The sequence below is a fragment of the Poecile atricapillus genome, chromosome 4 (genome assembly GCF_030490865.1).
Source record: "Poecile atricapillus isolate bPoeAtr1 chromosome 4, bPoeAtr1.hap1, whole genome shotgun sequence".
Classification (NCBI taxonomy): Eukaryota; Metazoa; Chordata; class Aves; order Passeriformes; family Paridae; genus Poecile; species Poecile atricapillus.
Window position 1 is genome coordinate 2,848,820 of NC_081252.1, and position 18,310 is coordinate 2,867,129.

The 18,310-nt window shown below is 48.6% G+C and overlaps 1 protein-coding gene across 13 annotated transcripts in view; it reads right to left on the reverse strand.

Annotated features, from left to right (window-relative positions):
• Window positions 1-18,310, reverse strand: part of SLC4A4 (solute carrier family 4 member 4) — a 143,891-nt gene that overhangs the window by 105,829 nt on the left and 19,752 nt on the right. For 3 of the 13 annotated variants that reach the window (XM_058839100.1, XM_058839104.1, XM_058839103.1), the window contains exon 1: window positions 8,757-9,033. The exons of 8 other annotated variants lie outside the window; for them this stretch is intronic. Coding sequence is in view for 1 of the 5 variants with exons in the window: in XM_058839095.1 (XP_058695078.1) it covers window positions 656-699 (44 nt within the window). In the remaining 4 variants the exon portion in view is untranslated. Of the gene's footprint in view, window positions 1-469; window positions 616-655; window positions 711-8,756; window positions 9,034-18,310 lie in introns of those variants that run through there. 2 more of the 13 variants (XM_058839095.1, XM_058839101.1) reach the window with 2 other exon arrangements.

Below are 18,310 nucleotides of genomic sequence, written 5' to 3' on the forward strand. Positions count from 1 at the left end.
AGGAAGGCTACTCACCCTCCTCTACTGCCACTTACACGCGTTTGTCACTGGAATGAGCTCCTCTCCCTGCACAGCAGCTGGTTCTTTGTGACTCCAGATCATTAGTCCATAAACATCAACTTCCCAGGCATTCCTCAAATGTTCTCTTCAGATTTCCCATGTGCCTGTACAACTCAGCCATTTACCCACTAGGGTTTCAAGCCATCATGTTTTAACATGAGCAAGCGCTATAAAAATTATTTTATAGGTCCCACATTCTCTTCCCTCTTCTTCCAGAACTCCGTATAAAGCAGAGTTTGCTACTTCTCTTTTAGGAGCCATCAACTCAAAGGCATCCTCAAGAACCACAGCGGATATAACATTCTGTGCTGCTCTGTCTGGGGTACAGCTAATTTTCCTCTCAGTATCTAGCACGGGGCTACGGTTTGGATTTGTGCTGGGAACACACAATTCACCCATGGGAACTCACGAATGCTGTAGTTGCTGCTGCAGGAGCCAGCAAGCAGTGATGCAGCGCTCGGTTGCCGGCTGGGGTTAAATCAGGACAGTCCTTTTCGGCCCCCAATCCGGGGCACAAAGGGTTCAGAATAGCGGCAGATTTGACTGGAACGTGCTAGGTGGAACTGGCAGCTGTCATAGCTGTATGGATACTAACCAGCAGGCTCCTGTCTTGCCATGGGCACGCTTGCCTGGCTGCATGTGGCGCCTAGAGCTCGGCTCAGGGTGGCTCAGGGGTGGCTTTTGCTCTCGGTGCTCACCGTGGTGCTTATCAGGCCGCTCCGCTGGGCCTGGGAACGCTCCGATAACAGCAACCATGACGTCAGGGGCCAGCACAGGGTGACTGCGCTGCTGTCCTGGGGAGACTGCAACTCCAGTGGGAGCTAGAGCTGCTGGGCTGTGACCTGTGCATGACACCCCAAAGGGCAACTCCAGGCTGGAGAAGGTACTTGTCAAAGCAGCTGGCCGGGCCCGTGCTGCAGCAGGTACACCTTGAAGCATCAGTAGCCATGCATGAGGACATGCTGGAGCACCTCACAGCTCGTGTCCATCACCCACCACCTGCTCTCATCCTCTGGTCCAGATGCATCTGTCTAAAACACTGGAGGCAGCTGTGCCTTCAGAAGAAGCCTCGGGAAAACAACTTTGTGTATGTAAAAGGCCTGAAATGGTTTGCTTTGGTAACAGATATTCATATAAGCACAACAGGATAAAGCAGCTTCTACACTCCTTTTTTAAGCTGTCATGGCCACCACGGCTGAGCCCAGACACAGTCATTAGTCACACATTTCTTGGAGACACCAGTTAACAAAGAAAGGCTTTATGTCCAGCACCTAATTGCAACATGGCTGTTTCAAGGTAAACGGGAAATGGGCTACGATAATATTAAATCCCAGTTATCTGCATCCATTATCTTGCATTTATTTATTGCTAAGCGGAATGACTGGTCTGGGAACAGAGCCAGAAAAGTTGGGTTGATATCACAGTCCAAGACTTCATAGATATTTCTGAGAATCACAAGTTAAGGGTCACATCCAGACCTGAACTGATCTCTCCACAAAAACCCACAGGTACCTCCACTGTGTCACAAGTCAAGCCTTTCCAGGGAAACAGAGCTGTTGGCAGCCCAAGGCATTACTGGACCAGGAATACCTAATGCAAAGGTGTCCTATTCATCACTTAGAATTAAAAAGGCAGAAACAGGTTTGTTCAAGAAGCGTGGCTCCCTTCATAGAAAGGTCATTACAGAAACTTCTAGCGTTCACAGGAATCTCTACACTCCCACATTGCTCAAGATTCAGGGGACATCCAGGTTACTTGCTGGGAGAGACATTTTGAGCATGATGAGCTTAAGTTGTTTTTCCAATGCTTTTTAACAAATTAAGTTGCATAGCTAATGTTCAGTGAACTGGGCTCTTTTAGCTTGATCTTTAATTCGAGTAATCATTTTAAAAGCTGGAGACATGATCTCCCTTTACTCAGTCTCTGGAGAGGATTCTGACACTGGAACACACAGTCAGGGCTTTTTCACAGGACTGTCTTGCAGCATATTCCCTTTCAAAAAAATTTACACACTGTATTCCTGGCAAAGGGAAGAGATCCGTGATCCAAGCAAAACTTTGGAAACACGGAGGTCTTCCTTTTGCAGCAACTCCCGCCGTTCCACCGTTCTGTTCACGGGTCCAGAGCGTCCATCCCAGGTTAGATTACAGTACAAGGATGGTAGCTACACATCCTCTCCTCCAAGTTATACTGCAAACAGGAGTAAGCCACGAGGCTGAGCAGTCAGAGCATCCTGCCTGGAGCTCCATGCCCACAACAGCCGAGCAAGGGCGCCTGGGCTTGCCTTGCCGACCAAGCACGGGCCTAAGCCCACGCTCGAGCCCAGGCTTGCTCGCATTCCTTCCACGCTAGCAGGCTCTCAGCCTGAACTTCAGAGCACTGCCAAGGTGGCAACACAGAGCCCAGCAGTCCCAAAGATCAGCAAGGTGCCAAGTACAAGCCAGAACCCTCCAGAGTGCCACGGATGGAACCGCGCATCCTCCTCGTCAGGCACAGGGCAAAACCTCTTCCCCAAACACGGGAAAGCCCAATGGACACGTAAGGACACAGAAGACCTTCTCCAAGCTTGGATCACACAGGAGCTGTATGCCATGGGAGACAGCCTGCCTTGGCTTCTAAAGCCCAATTTCAGTATAGAAATTGATCATTCACCATTGATTAAAAGGGAGAAAAGGAGTCTTTTATCCCAAGTGAGAAGCATTCACAGACTTATAGGGAATCATTGCATATATCACGTTCTGGTAGAAGCAGTCCTTGCTCTGAGGCAGCAATAATCTCCTTTCCATGCACATTCCAGCGATGTGCCAGTAACACGCCAGAGATACAAACCCACTCTGAAACTGAGAGCATTTCAGGATCTATTCAAGGTATTTTTTCCAAAAATTCACTCATGTCATCCAACAGGTGAGCTGGGACCTAAAAGACAAGCCAGGCAGGTGGACAAATGATGGCTCTAAGTTCATTCCAACTCTAAATCAATATTCTATTCTACAGCCTCTCTCTAACACCACCCTCCAAGGCCTATCAAAGATGCACTCAAGACTTTGCACTGGTCTTTCACTGATTTACAACCCCACCCTGCAAGCAGCTCATGGCTGCAATCCAGACTTTGTCCCTGCACCCCTCTGGCCCCACTTGATGGATTCTCCCCACACACTGTCCTATCTCATCACGCATTTCTTCCCTTCATGCTGGTGGAACTACTCACGCAGGACTCACCCCATGGCCTTAAGGGCCAATGAGCTGAGTTGCCTCAAGGCCAGAAGTCACCTGTGCTCAAGTGTTTAGTGGGACTAAGCAAGAGCTCCACATTTCCAACCTTTCTCGCTGCAGCGATGCAGGTGTTCCTGCACTGAAACTCCATCATCAGCACTACAAACACTGCTTTCCATGGAACACCACAGTGACACTTCCACTGGGACAGTATTGCTCAAACCCTGTTAGTGCTCACCTAAGAGATCATGAGATGCCAAACAATGGATGTGGAACACTCCCATGGCACCACATGCTGGCTTGCTGTGCCACTGAGGCTCTGGAACGGAGCTTTGCTGGGGACACAAGAGAACAAAGCCCCATCTATTCTCCCCTGGGGGTGATTGTTCCTGCCCAGAAGGACACACAGGCCGCCCTGTTGAGCAGGGCTGCTGGTCTTGAGCCGTGCTCTGTGTCTGCTGAATGCACCAAGTGTCAGCCAGGGAAGTGAGCTCAGACTAGACAAATTAACAAGAATTTAGGTAACATCCGCTTCGAGATGACCACATTTACCAACTCTGAGACCTCAGCAAAATGTGCAGGACCAATTCCTGTGTATAAGAAATACACTTCAATTCCAGTGCAACAGGCAGGTTTGATGTGTTCAAATGCCACTTTTCCCTAAGCCACTGAGCAACTATTTCCCAGCTTCATTCTGAACCATCTCTTATTTAGCAGCCTTGATGCAAAGACCTTTACGCTTGTGTCGAAGGGCTGACAGTGTGTCTGAAGTGTTATACAGCCACCGGTACAATAAAAGCAATTAACTTTTGCAACCTTCTGTTCAAGGTTAGGAGCTGAAATGAGTTCAGTAAACCTTCAAGATGTGATTACAATGACGTAAAAACTTATTAAAAAAGCTTAAGGGAAAAATACTATAATCTTAAAGTTGCACACACCGTTGAAAAAGAGAACCAAGTTCTGTTTCTGCACCTACTGAGAGAAAAGTGAGAGAAAAAGAGAGAAAACTGAAAAAAATTAGTAAAGGTAAGTAGCTGGCATGCAAGACCACTTCAGTTGTTGTCTTTGACGTCAGATTACACATCTGCATAGTCATCGAAATCAAAGTGTTTGCATGTTTTGCTCAGAAAAAGTAGCAGCAAAAGACAGAACACACCACAGGAATAACTCCTAAGTGAAACAACCCAAAGATTTGTTGCACATGCAAACGCACCAGCACTTCTTGCATAATATCAGCTCATTATGAAAACTTTCAAAAGAAAGTAAAATTCAGTTTCCCCCAGGGAGCAATCACATCAAATATCAGCCTGTTTCATTAACTTCACCGATGAGCAGCAGCCACCTCGCAGAGGTCAAAAGAAGAGCTACCATAGCTCTGTATTATTTATATATTATACAAAAGTGTATTAATAACAATGCATTACTAATTATAATCTGAATAAAATTAAATAGCTTTTATAATTACCATTAATAACAGAAATAAGTGATTCGAGTAATCCTCAGTCTTAAAAGAACTCATGGAACAATTCCCACCACCAAGTTCTTCAACTCACTTTGGCACGCCAGAAGTATGGATCGATACTTATGGAAGGACAATTAAGGCTTATTTCAAGACAGAATTAATACAGAGTATTTAGCAAGTATTTACTATATGCTAGCAAAACAGAAATATGATCCTGTTCCCCTATAAAGTTAGTTATATAATACAATTCAGATTTGGAACATTTGGAAAATTCTCTTCCCCCACTAAAAGGATCTCCTTAGGAATAGAAAATATATAGATCAGCCATATTCTCTCTCCATATATATATATAAATAATAAATCTATTTTAAATCCCCCCTCAGTGTCTGTTTTACTTTGGCAGCAGAGTGAACTTTCCTAAGAGCACACATTTCTGGAATTCAGGAGCTGAAAGCTCATTTGTGCTGCAGATTCAAAGGAGTCTGATATTGCTGACATGGAATCAGCTCTTCTGATTTTTCTGGTGAGAAAAGAAAATCAGCTAAAACCAGGGCCATTTGCAACCTCAGAAGGCTCAGCCATACTCCAGCAGCATGGATTTACATGCCTATTGAAGCTGGACAGAAATCCACTGCTCCAAATCAAACTGAACGCCAAGAACTGAGAGGCAGCTTTCTCTGATTTTCAAATTTCTCATAAATCCCCCATGCAACTTCTGCCAGTCCCTATGGCATGTTCAAATACGTTCCTGATGTGAAAGACTCATAATTGTGGGATAGTAATTCAAAGACATTTTTATCTCTTCAGTTAATGTAATTAAGCCATTGAAAAACAAGAGCTCTGCAGCTTTTTACTTACGCCACGCACTGTTTTATCACCCAATTATGGGCGCAGTAATTGTCTTTGACACTGTCCAACAGCAATAAAAAGCATTCCTGCCACAAACTGCGCACAATCCTGAGCAAACTCAGGAGAAACGAGATGCTACAGTGACTCAAAGTTCAAGGGCAGGGGCAGAAACCTTGCCTTGAGTGGTTGTGGGGAATTCACTACAACCTTGACCATTTTATAGCTGTATATTAATTTCAAGCCACACAGTGAAGAGCTTTCTTAGCAGAGTCAAGAGAAAGACCTCTGCCTCCCCATCCAAGTCCTTATGTTTGGAGGGAGCACAAAAGAGGAGCTTCCCTTCCACCAGACGCAGCACAGTGACACAGAGACGCGCTCCTTTATCAATATTAACCATCAACTGCTATTACTGGGTTTTCAAAGAGCACTCCCCCCCTCCCGAGCCTTCTAAGTGCATTTGAAGCCGGAAGCAGCTAATTGACTTGGAACGAGGAGTTATCAGAACCCTTTTCATTTGCTCAAAGCAAGAGTTCAAATTCTAAACCTAATGCACGCAGAAAATACGTGCGAGGCGGGTCGCTGGAGCGTGACAAGGATGCTCTCACAGTGGGGCCACGAAGGCATCTCACCGGCACCGAGGGAGCGAGCGGCACCGGAGCGCCGTCAGCAACGAGGCACCTTCAAACCCTCCTTGCAAGTCCTCTGCTTCTCCCAGCCCGTGGGGAGGAACTGGACTGCAGACCAGTAAAAGCCACGCTTGTTTTGATTTGGACGTGCATAACGATGTCGTGGCATAAAATCCAAGAAATTAAATTAAGGAAGGGAAATTGGTTTACTAGCAAATCCGCACTAACAGATGGCACGTACACACACGGGAGCCTCGCTGCTGTACCCACACGGCCTGGTTATGGGAACCCACCTCCCAAAACAGCACATTTCCCCCACTATTTCCCTTCTCAAAGCAACACCTTTGCCTTTATGACTGCATCTTTCTGGCAAGGCAGCACCTCCGACTGCAAATAGCTGTTTGCACACTTACTGACAGAAAAATAAGGACAGGTTTTTTTCTTTAGCCTCTCATGCAGCAATTTTCCTTCGCAACCTTGCCCAAAACACCTTCCAGCATATTATTTATTACAGCTGTCCAGGGTGGCAGCATTAGAAAACCTTCAGCCAGAGACACACTCAGCTCCTCCACCCTCTCTGATAAGCAGGTAGATCTGAAAACAAACGGAGTTATAGATTCTTCCTTCTCACAGGGATGTTTTTCTTTGAATTGCACTTTGTTCATAAATTCAACCCTTTCTTATCAGCTGAAGACATCAGTAACCAAAGCATTTACCCTACACCCACTGCATTTTAATAGCTCCTCTTAAAAACCTGCTGCAAGTGATACCACAAGACAGCACCAGTATAGGAGGCTGTTTTCCAGCTGCAGAGAAGTTTCAAGATTTAAAATTGTAACATAGAAGTTTAAAGGGAAAACCTGCACAGCTCTGAGCTGCAGAAAATCCTGCCGGACTTTGCTGGGAGCAGACCGGATGAGTGCAGGGTGTTACCTTGCCAGGAATGCCCTGTGCACACAAATTAAAGCTTCATCCCTCCTCCCCAGAGCCGGAAAAAGAAAAAATCCATAATTCCTCCTCACCCCACCTTGCTCCCCACTCATCTGAGGTCAGCAGGCTACAGCTGCCAATCCCTTGAAATCTCGGGAATGCAGCTCCCTAAAGTCCAGCCACTGCTTCTAAAAATGTGAAATTCACATTCAGCAGGAGCAAAGCCTAAGTTACAAACAAATCCTCCTATTTTTTTATTTTTGGAACTTGAACGACTGTGCTTCCTTCCTAGGAAGCTGAAGAAGCATCCCTGCAGATTGCACTAGCATTTGCCCTTCCAATCCCACTGACCCTCACCAGCAGGTGCAGTTGATGAGAGCTAAAATCACCAGCCGAAACCAGGCTTTGCAAAATTACCTCTTCCATCATCTAACCCAGGAGTCACCAGAAAATGTCTTTGAGCGTGGAATGGCAGTTTGGGAAAGGAAGGGCACAGACTAGAAGAGATCAGCTCATGTCCATGCCCTGAGCAAGCAGAGATGCAAACAGTTCTGTTTAATCATTCGGCGCAGGACTGGAAACTGGGAGAATAAAATGAAGTCTCTCACTCAATAGTTGCTGGGGTTTGGGAGCCTGAAGGTTGTTTTGGTCAGGGGGCCTCTCTACCTTATTCTTTATGCACAATTTCCTACTGATCTCAAACAAAGTACGAGCCCGGCATGTTCCCACAGCCTATCACACCAACACTTAGCAGCACATTCTGTCTTACACACAATATATACAGCTCTGCACATTTTGTTAAACCCATCTAGTAAAGTTTCTTTTTTTTTTTCCCTAACCAGAAAATATGTACATTATAGGAGCAACCAGAACCAAGTTCCGAAGCAGCTGGGAGCACACGCACCAAGGCACGTTCAGATGCACGGTGACTTCACCTCTCTGACACAAAAGGAGCTATAAAGTACCTATATATAGTACATGGAGCAGTTCTGGGACGGAGCTGCTACGGCTCCGGTCTGCCCCAGGGCCCGACCTTGCTCCTTACGCACCCAACTCCACTAACAGGAGCAGCTTTGCGGAACGACTCCACGCAGCTCCCGCTACGCGCCCCAAGCTCCGCTCTCCGGGGAGAGCCCGGTGCCTTTTTCCCTGTCGTGGGAGCTCCCCGCACATCCGAGGGCTCCTCCTGAACGCCAGTGCTAAAGGGATGCGCTCCGAACAAAAGAAAAACCCATTAGTAATTAACGTTGTAAAGGAAAAAGGAACAAGCCTAAAGATGGTTAAATCCTCGTTTCCCCGGGTGCTCTCGCTCTGGATGGCAGCGCTTCACAGGAAGCACAGAAAGGGCAAACAAACAGCAAAGAGCTGGTCTTGGATAATAAAACAACACTCCGTACGACCATACACCAGGTGGAAAACTGGAAACCTGGGAAAGACGAGGCTGCCTATTCAGCGGCTGCCAACAACTCACCGAAGATGAACTGAAACGGCAAAAAAAGTTTTCAAACAGCACGACGCGTTTTAAAAGTTGCGTCCAGCAGAGCCGGGCACCGAAGCAGCCACCGAGGAGGCCGAAGGGTAGCGCGGCGTTCCCAGCCCCGCTCCCGCTCACTCACCTCCGGGGCTCGGGCTTGCGGCGCTCCTCCAGCTTGGCGGCGGGCGGGGGCTGCGGGGCAGCCGTGGCGGCGGGCGGGCTCTGCGGACGGGCTGCGGCCGGCCTCAGTGGGGCATGCCGGCGGTGCTACACCTGCCCCTCCGTGCCGTGGCCGTGGCGGTGCGGGTGCGCGCCCGCGGCAGCCCGAGCGAGCAGCGCGGCTGTGCTGGCGGCGCCGGCCCGGGCCCGCATTTAAAGCCGCCGGCGGGCTCGGCCGTCCCCTCACCCGCTCCCATCCCGGCCCGTCCCGTCCCGTCCCATCCCATCCCCGGCCGCCGCTCGGCGTCACGGGGCCCGGGGCGGGGAGCCCGGAGGAGGAGTCTGAGGGCAGGGGCTGCGCTTCCCCGCCCCGAGCTCGGAGCCGCGCCGGGGCAGGTGCGCACTCCCACAGCGGGGAGCGGAGGGCAGCGGCGGCCGCGGGACGCACAGCCCCCCCCCAGGGCTGGGAGTGGTCCCGGCCGCGGGCACCCTGTGCCTCAGGCCGGGAGATGCCATCCCCCTGAGCAGGGGGGATGCGTTCCCTGGGAGCACCGCCGGGATACTCCCACGGCAGGTTCCCTGCCACTGCAAACGCACGACCCAGGGCGCTCCTGGGCCAAAAGCACATAGCACGGGAAAAAACCTAACCAAACAAAAACCTCAAAAACATTAAAAACCCAACAACAAGAAACCCAGGGGAAAAAATAGAAACCGTAATTTAGTCAGTTCGGCATAGTTTTCCAAGGAAACAGTACCTTACGTGTTGCTTCTCCTTAGCTTCGAGAATGGCAGGGCTCACCTTGCTTGCCAGCCTCGTCCTACTTCCTTCTCTCTCCTACCCAGACACTTCCATGGACACTAATCGCCCTTCCAAAGGCTCCCTCACACTGCTGTTGGACAGGAGAAGCAGTGCCAATATCCCACATCTTGTTCAGTCAGCTGTAGCTCCTGCACTCAGCTTGACCGTCCCAGCCAAGGTGACAAGATCCATGAAATATTTTTAAACCGCGGGGCTCCACGAACGGCTCACAAGGAACATGGCAGGACAGCAATCCATCATGGGAAGTACACGGACTCTCAGGGGAACAAAGGAGGCTATTGTAGCTCCACAGGGGGAAAACACCCCTGCTTCAGCAAGGTTTATGATTACCACACAGCAACTGCCCCTTCAGCTGCTCCTCAGCTACCAAGCTCCACCTTTGTCACCCATCCAAACTCTGTACTAGGGAATGATATGCAACCAATTGGCCAGGCAAAAAAAGCAGCAGCAACAGAAACCACAGCACTTGCAGAGCGGAGTGAGAGCGCTGCAGAAGGATTTCCCTGCCAAATTCCTCCTCTCCTTTCTGCTGTTGTCCCCAGATACCAAGAACCGACGATTGGCTTTAAGTCACTGTCCCCTCACGCTGTTTAATGTTTTCCTGGAAGAGCTCAGAGCCACAGTCTGTGCATGAATGGGTCAGGACTTGGGCTCCTCTGTTCCCTTTAATAAATCAAATTTTTTAAGAACCGGGTTTTCATCAGCCAGTGAGTTTCCAGTGGGCACAGTGGTGATGCCCATCACTTACAAATATATTTGAATTCAATTAATGACAGTTCCTGTGTTAACAAAAGCAGAGCACCACATCAGTTGAGAAGCTTTGTGTACTTAAGTCCTAACCCAAATAACTGTACATCTTTCCTCTTCCAAAGGCTCCAAAGCAAGGACTGCTCTCTCTCCACGCCCTAAATCCCTAATGATGTGCCAGTTACTCTGTACCTTCACTTCACCTCACTTCTAAATAAACTAGGGAGCTCCTTGAGAAAATTGCTGTTGTTTTTTACCACTTAGATAACTGATGGGGGTTTTGGGATTCCCCCCAAGCATTGCGATCCCTCAGTGAAAGCACCTCACTGCTTCTTAGCAGCCAGCTCTTAGCTTGCTGTTTTAGAAACAAACCTAAATAGCTGTACCAATTCCAGTTCCTCACAATTCTCTGTAACTTCAGATACTGTCATTTTAAACCCGTGTATTGAATTTTCTGGCTAAGAAAAAAAAGTGTTTTGTCATCAGGATGGATGATTCCAAGTCAGTCTTTAAATATAACATTGCTGCGTTTAATCATCTAAAACGCTACCAGAGCCATTTCCAGAAGTCCTTAAATCAAGAGCCAGGGCAGTTGTCTCGACCCAGTTTAAAAATGAGCACGCTCTCTGTGCACAGAAACACCCAAGCAAAGTGCACTAATAATCCTGTCTGTCATTGTGACTGGCAAAAAAACCCCGCTGGCGAGAGCTGACTTGTCCGACGCATGTATCTATGTACCTTCTGGCACCGCTCGCACACCTCGGCTCGCACATTCCCTTTCCAAACCTCCCCAGCCGCTTCCAGGATTTTTCTCTGCTTGATTTAATAACCGGAGAGGAGCTCGTCACTCAGCACAACAGCCCGCTAGCTTTCCCCTCCCTGAGCAGGCCACAGAGAAGCAGCTGGATTTGGGAAGACTTTGGCTGACTGTTTGAACCTGTCTTTCAAGCCTGCTGGCTTCAGCCCCGCTCGCAGAGGCTCGGCGAGGAAAAGCTGTGCCGACGGCCTTCGCCAACATCCCGGCCGAGGCAATGCCTCAACAGGGCACAGGACGGGATACACCTTCTCCAAGATGCCTGCTGCTGTACGAGAATTACTGGTCTGCCTTCTCATCCTCACTTGGCTAACTCAGGAACTCGTTTTCCAGCGAGGTCGCGCAAGGTATCACCGTCAACGACAGCGTCTGACATGCGTATGGATAATGAGAGCAGCCAAAGTTCTGATGGTAAAGATTACAGAGCACATACATGCGCATGCTCGGTGGAAATGGTAGGGTAAAACTTTCCCTGTGGGCAGGTTATTCCATAAATATATCTTGCAGCATTTCTGGTAGATTCCTAGGAAGCCGCTCGTGCTGACCACAGCACTGTCAGTCAGAGGCGATGCTGATTGAGATGGAAACTGGCAGCTCCCGCACTTCCAAGGGTTTGTGCAGACTACCCAGTGATAAAATATTTGCGTTGGATTAAGTCAGAAGTAATTCAGCCTAAGTCAGGAAGTTTCAGGGGATAAAAAGATTTCAGTGGAAGGATCTAGGTGCAGAGAGACCGCAGCTGTCCTTATCACAGAGGCTTTTGCTATCTTCCTTGGCTGACAAACGTCAGTGCCGAGTCATGGTGACAGAAGCAGTTCACCCTGCGCACACCTGTGCACGCAGCAAATCCTTTCTACACCAACAAAATCCCTCACGCACCTTTTCAGGACTCCATCCTTGATCACGGCTATGCCTCGTGACCTTGAGGTTTCAGGGGTGTTTTGGTCTGTTTTACATAGACATGGGTACTGCAGCCCTTTCAGCTGCTGAACTCAACAAATTCCTGCACTGCATTCCTTAGTATTACAGCTGAATTAGTACAATAGCACTGATTTCCAAGGGAACCACAAAAAGCAACTCCATAGCTCTCCCATTTGTATTCAAGTCACCAAGAATCAGGACTTGTCCGTCCTTTCCATCCACTTCCCAAGAAATCTAGACAGAACAAGGCATCTCAGCAAGCACTCCCTGACAGCTGATTAGTAAAGGTCCAAGGTGAGCAAATCCACTGCTTTTGGAAACTTTTCTAACAGTGCTGCCTCAGTCAGCAGCGAAAACAACATGCAGTGGGGAGCTGGCTCTGTCAGAGCACCTGCTCAGCCCTGCCTGCCCACTCCCTGTGAAGCCACTCCAGGGCTGTTGGAAGAAAAACTGCCAAATTCCCACTGACTTCCGTGCCCTTGCTCACTCATTTATGAAAGGCAGAAACAGGAGGTGCTGAAAAACATTTAGCTGTGGTAAGACAGAGTAGAATTCTGGAGGGTTAAGGGGGTTTTTGTGAAGTGCTTGATGTGTTTCTCATGAATAATGCACCGTGTCTGCTTGAGAGCAATGAGCCATCCTGGAGCACTTGGAGAGCCACTCAGGTCACAGCAGATCCTTCAGTCAGGGCACAAGAAGAGCCACGGGGATTTCATCAGCTGGGGCAATTTCTTCTGGTACCTTCCACTACTTCTGCTAGCCACTGAAAGTACAGACTGTTCGCCTCAAGAGCTTTGAAAACCCAAGTTGTGTTCCACTGCTCTGGGAAGCAACACAGCTTTGGGCTTTGCAGAGACCTGTGAGCAAGCCTCGCCAGTCTCCTACCAACCTCCATGACTGCATTCTCTAAAATGCTTCCATCTCCTTGCAAAAACACCCCTTATCTTTCCAGCAAGAGCAACTCCTCCACAAGCACACCAAACGGCCACACCTCGTGCATCCTTCTCTGCTAGGAGCCCAGGAGCTGCTGGGGCCAGGAGAGCGCAGGCTGAGAGCTGGCAGTGCTGCTGGAGGGCCCTCTGCTGGGAAGCACCCCTGCTTCCCGTCCCCCCCAGCACCCCTGGATCCGCAGCCAGCCCCGGGCGCAGCCCCCCCGAGGGGCTGAGCTGCCGGCGTCCCCTCAGCAGTGAGCAGAGGGGCGGCTCAACGCCCCGGCCCCAGGGAGAAAGCAGATTTCATACGCCTCAAGTTGTGTCCTGCTCTGTGCTACAGGGAATGAGGCCAAAGCAACCTCTGGTCAGAGCCAAAAACACAGGGCTTTGTTAAAATAAAGAAAGTGTGTTTGTTCCTACACCCGCAATACCCACCGGAGCGTAGGATGCCGAAACGCACGCTTCCGCCACTTCCAACTGTTGGGACACTGGGACAACAAATATTCCCCCCTGCTCTGGAAGGAGAGGGCTAAGGAAGCAGCCCAGCTGACTGAGGCACTTCTGTGCTCTCAAACACACCACCTGCTCTCTGCTTCGGAGCGAGTTCAGACAGAAAGCAGGTCAGAAGGGACACAGATCCTTTCACTTCCCAGGGTAGGAGGGAAATCCAAGGCTGAAGTCAAGCCCTTTGAGCACACGGCTCATTGTATCTACATAAAAATGGACTACAGACCTGATATGGCTGGGCTGCAAATGGGATGAGCAGAATTTACATCAGGAGGATTTGTTCTTTTCCCAGTTTGTCCCCAGCTGACATTTTGATCATTTTTTTTTCTCTTCCCCATTCCTCAGCTACTGGCATCCTGGGCCAAAAAAAAAAGCCACCGAGAATGCTCAGAAGGATGGGCCAACAGGCCCTTCAACCTTTTTGTAGAGCACCTGCACTGTGATCCAGACCGATTCTTCTGAGCACCGAATCCTTCCAGAGTAACAACCACTGTCTTTACCAAGATACGAGGGCTTCTAATATTTTATCACTGCTGGAAGGATGAGGAGCAATCTCACCCACTCTTAGTGGAAGGCCAAGTCCAACAACATGACTTGTACAGACAAAAATTACAACTTACTTGGATTTCTACTCTCAAAACACAGCAGCCCCCAGCCAGCCTTCTTACCCTCTGGTTGAAGATATCTTCCCACAAGCAGATGGTGACAGGCATCAGGATTAGAAATGCTTTCCCTGATGTACACTGCTTCCTGCCTGCTTCTCTAAAATTGAATCCTTGCCTCTATAACACAGAGCATCTGGTCTTCAGCATCCAACATCCTGAAGGAAAGAGGAACTTGAATGGCAGGTCACTGTGATCCTCTTAATCCAAGACTACATCTTTTCCTGACGCTAAAAAATGCCATCTGGGACACCTCCACAGGGCTTTGGATATGCCAAATGTCAACTGCAGGAAATCTGAAATACACCACCAGTAGCACAAATAAATCACCGATTTCTCTACCTCATCCAACCATTTACACACCTGAGCAGCCTTCTCAGATGATGTCTCACAATGGATTCTTGGGAAAACAGCTATCAAACTACCAGCACAGCAAACTACACAGTAAATCCATGGACATCTATGTTGCTCAGCTCCAGTCAACCTACCATTGATTGATTTACAGTGCCATTTAGGTTATTGTTCTTGGAACACTATTTTCCTCTCACTTTGCCAATTCAAGCAACAGATACTCATCTCAATGTTTCTTCTTTTTCTCAGTTCATCGCAGCTCTTTGCATTTAACCATTTTCCTATTGTGATAACACAGACTCTACTCCCAGTGACAAATGTGTTTCCACTGGTTAACTTCTCACATGTTGCCTGATCTTCCCTCCGCAGGCCCTCTTTGGACACAGAAAAAAAGGCTACCCAGGAGCAGCTGGTACTTGCAATACATCCTATTTTCTCTTCTGTCATTTCGTTTCTCAGCTCCCGATAATTTTTAAGGAGGACACAATTTGTGATGCCCCACAACAAAGGCTGGCTTGGTTTGTTGGTTGTGGGTTTTGGTTTTTTTCCTTCGCCTAGGGCTTCAGTCTATTATCCTATTGTCTATCCTGGGTCATCAGAAATGTTTTCTTTTCTTTTCAAATAATTAAACAGCAGCATCATTCACTGCTTTGGATTTTCACATCTCTTGTTCTGTCTCTCATCTTTTATATCAACATTTCCTAAACAAAAACCAAACATTGGCAGGTCACATTTAGCCAGAAGTTTGTACTCTATAAATAAACCTTTGAGGACTTAATGACTTTTAAATTATTTGTTAGGCAACTCCAGCAGAAACAGTCTAGTTTAGAGCAAACAACAGTTCCTTGGGAGTGTACATAACTCCAAAAGGGCTTTGCCACTTCAGGGCAGTCTCAAGAGCAAAGCATTCCAGGGAAAAAAAATCGGAGTGAAAGTGAAACTGGAGAAATGTGTTGTCCAAGCCAAAACAAGGCCAAAAAATAAGGAAGAAGCACCCCTGAGAGCCGGCTGGTCTTTCAATGCTCTTTTCAACTTCACAGCCTTCTGCTGCAGCAGCTCCTGCAAGTGCGGGCAGATGAGGAATACCCCCAGCATCCAGCCCCAGATCTTTGGGATTCATCCCAAAGAAAGGGAGAAGCAACCTGAGCTGAAACCTTCTGGAAGCCACACACTCCACTGGAAAACCTTTGGATAGGTACCTGTAGGTATGAAAACCTTGCCTGCCACATATCCAGCAACCTGGTCTAGTGGAAGGTGTCCCTGCCCATGGCAGAGGTTTAGCATGAGGTGACTTTTTAAGGACCCTTCCAACCCAAACCACTCTGTGATTCCATGATATTGAGAGTCACTCCCCACATCCAACAATCACTAAGCTGTGCACTTCATGTGAGGCAGCACCAGGAAGTTAAGATGAGAAACCTGCCCACAAGACCTGTTGCTGAAACCGCCTGTTTAAAAATACCTCTTGTGGTTACCTCCTCCATCAGTTGCTACTCCAGCAGCAGTCCCTAGCGAAGGCTGCAGCCCACAACCCACATCCGAGCTCCTCTCCACAGGAAGGAGGCAGTTTGGTGAGCAGGAGCTGAAGGCCAAGGAGTGCCTGGTGCTCTGGAAGCACTGGGAAGGGCAGGCAGTGGAACTTCAGGCGCACTGACCTGCAACAACAGCTGTGAGGACCAAGCTGTCACATAGAAGAGATGAAATGTCTGACTGGCCTCTGCTTCTTCAGCCTTCCAAGCAAAATAAATCCAAGGCATATCAGCTTAAGACTAATAGAAATTAAGGCACTGTATGAAATAAAAATGTGCAGAAACAATATCTTCTGCCTTAAAAACTAATAAACTCGGGCTTCACCTCAACATTTGTGTAGCCACAGGAGATGACCGTCCTGGGACAACATCCCGCTCTGTGTGCTTTAGGGCTCAGGCATGACGGAGTATTGACAGATATTTGGGACAGCATGTTCTGGTGGAGCATTTTAAGAAAATACCAGTGCTGTCAAAGGGCAGGCTTTCATTTTATGCTTGTACAACTCCAGAATAAAATATTGCCTTTGGAGAATCTCACATATAATTTGATTAATACAAACACATGAGGACTATCTCCATTTCTCAAAGCCTTGAACTTTTTCCCCCACATGTATGGTCCCACCTCAAAGCTCCCATCCATCCTCACCAAGGGAGGGGACATCCTCAAGGCACCTACCAGCTCATCCTCTGAGACCAGAGCATTCTTTTATTGAGCTCTGCAGTGGAGCAGGCAAGAGCTGCTCTCCAGGGCATGATGTCTTCATGTAGATCCTTGCCTCTTGTGGGAAATGCAGCCTGGGGCACTGACATCCCTTGTTTCTCCCCTGCAGCAGAGGCAGCATAATCCATGTTCAAGCACTGGTGGTACCCTAGGCCTAATGTGTCCTATCCATGACAGGGACAGAGGCAGTGAGGACACCAAGGCAGCAGAAGCTGAGGGACACTGTATTCCCATCCCTCAAGACAACATCTTCTGACCTTTTCTTTCTCCTTTCCCACCTATCTCACTTTGAGAGGTTAAATTCCAAGACTCCTCACTGAGTTGCTGGGGAGATTCCAAGAGACATTAACTGCTTCTTGAAATGACTTCAAAAGACCTTTTTTTCCGTCTCGTATTAATAGCCGGAATGAGGAAATTGGTTTGGATTTCATACTTACATCTGCTCCCCAAGTCTCCGTGCATTTCAAAACCCCATCTTAACCCAAGCCTCCTGCTATTAAGGGCTGCTACTCCATACAGGCACTCACACCCATCCCTTTCCACTTCCCCACAGATCTACAGCCCTGCGTTCCAACTGGCAGCCAGAGGTACCAGAAATAACCACAAGAAAGGCTGCCAGGAAACCTCCAGCCAAGTTTTGAAAATCCAGGCACTTGACACAAGCCTCTATGCTTAGAGGGCTTCAGCTGAAGGCAACCTGAACTCAGGCTCAAAAGGTTTGTGTACCAGGGATCAAATATCAAAAAAATGTAAATGCAATTACCTTTTTTCCCGCCTCCCCCCCCCCCCCATAAAAACATGCAGGAGAACAGTTGTTCTACAAGGCTGTTAGTGCATACTTGTAACAGTCTGCTGCTGCTCCTGCCCCTCCGGTACTAGCTAATGGCTGGTTTTCATTCCTAAGTGGTTCCCCCAGCCCCCCCTGCCAAACTCTATGCTACAGTGATTTTGGAAACTGGGTCAAAACGCAATTACTACATTCCCATGCTTCGGGGTGGGGAGAGAAAAGAAAAGGAGGAAGAATGGCAAGAAGCATTGGCAGCGAGCCAGCGCTGTGCTCCCCACCCTCTCACCTGTGCCACAGCCCCGAGCGCTCCCACGGCCGCTCTTGTTTCCCAGCACAGGCGTCAGGGAAGTCCCAAGGCAGGGCCTCCTGGCAGACCCTGGCCACCCCTGCCCTCACAGCTGTGCTGGAGGTGGGGAGCAGGTGGAAGATGCAGTTGGGGATAGGGAAGAGACCCTGAGCCGGTCAGCAACCCCTGCAGACAACACGCGGTCTCTGCCCTGTGACTCTTGGGGAAAGCGTTGGCAGCATCCAGACCAACTCTCCAAAGCTCTCCCCCAGGATGTCATTCCCATCTTTTCCCTTGGTGTGGCATAAGCAACACATCCCAGTACTTCAGTTCCCCTGCTCTACTGCAAACATTTTCCATGGGAGAAGGAAAATATTTGTGTTTAGACGTGCCCTCACTATTGTCACACTTGGAGCACAATCTGTCATAGCTTATCAAGTTGCACATCTTCAGCATGCAG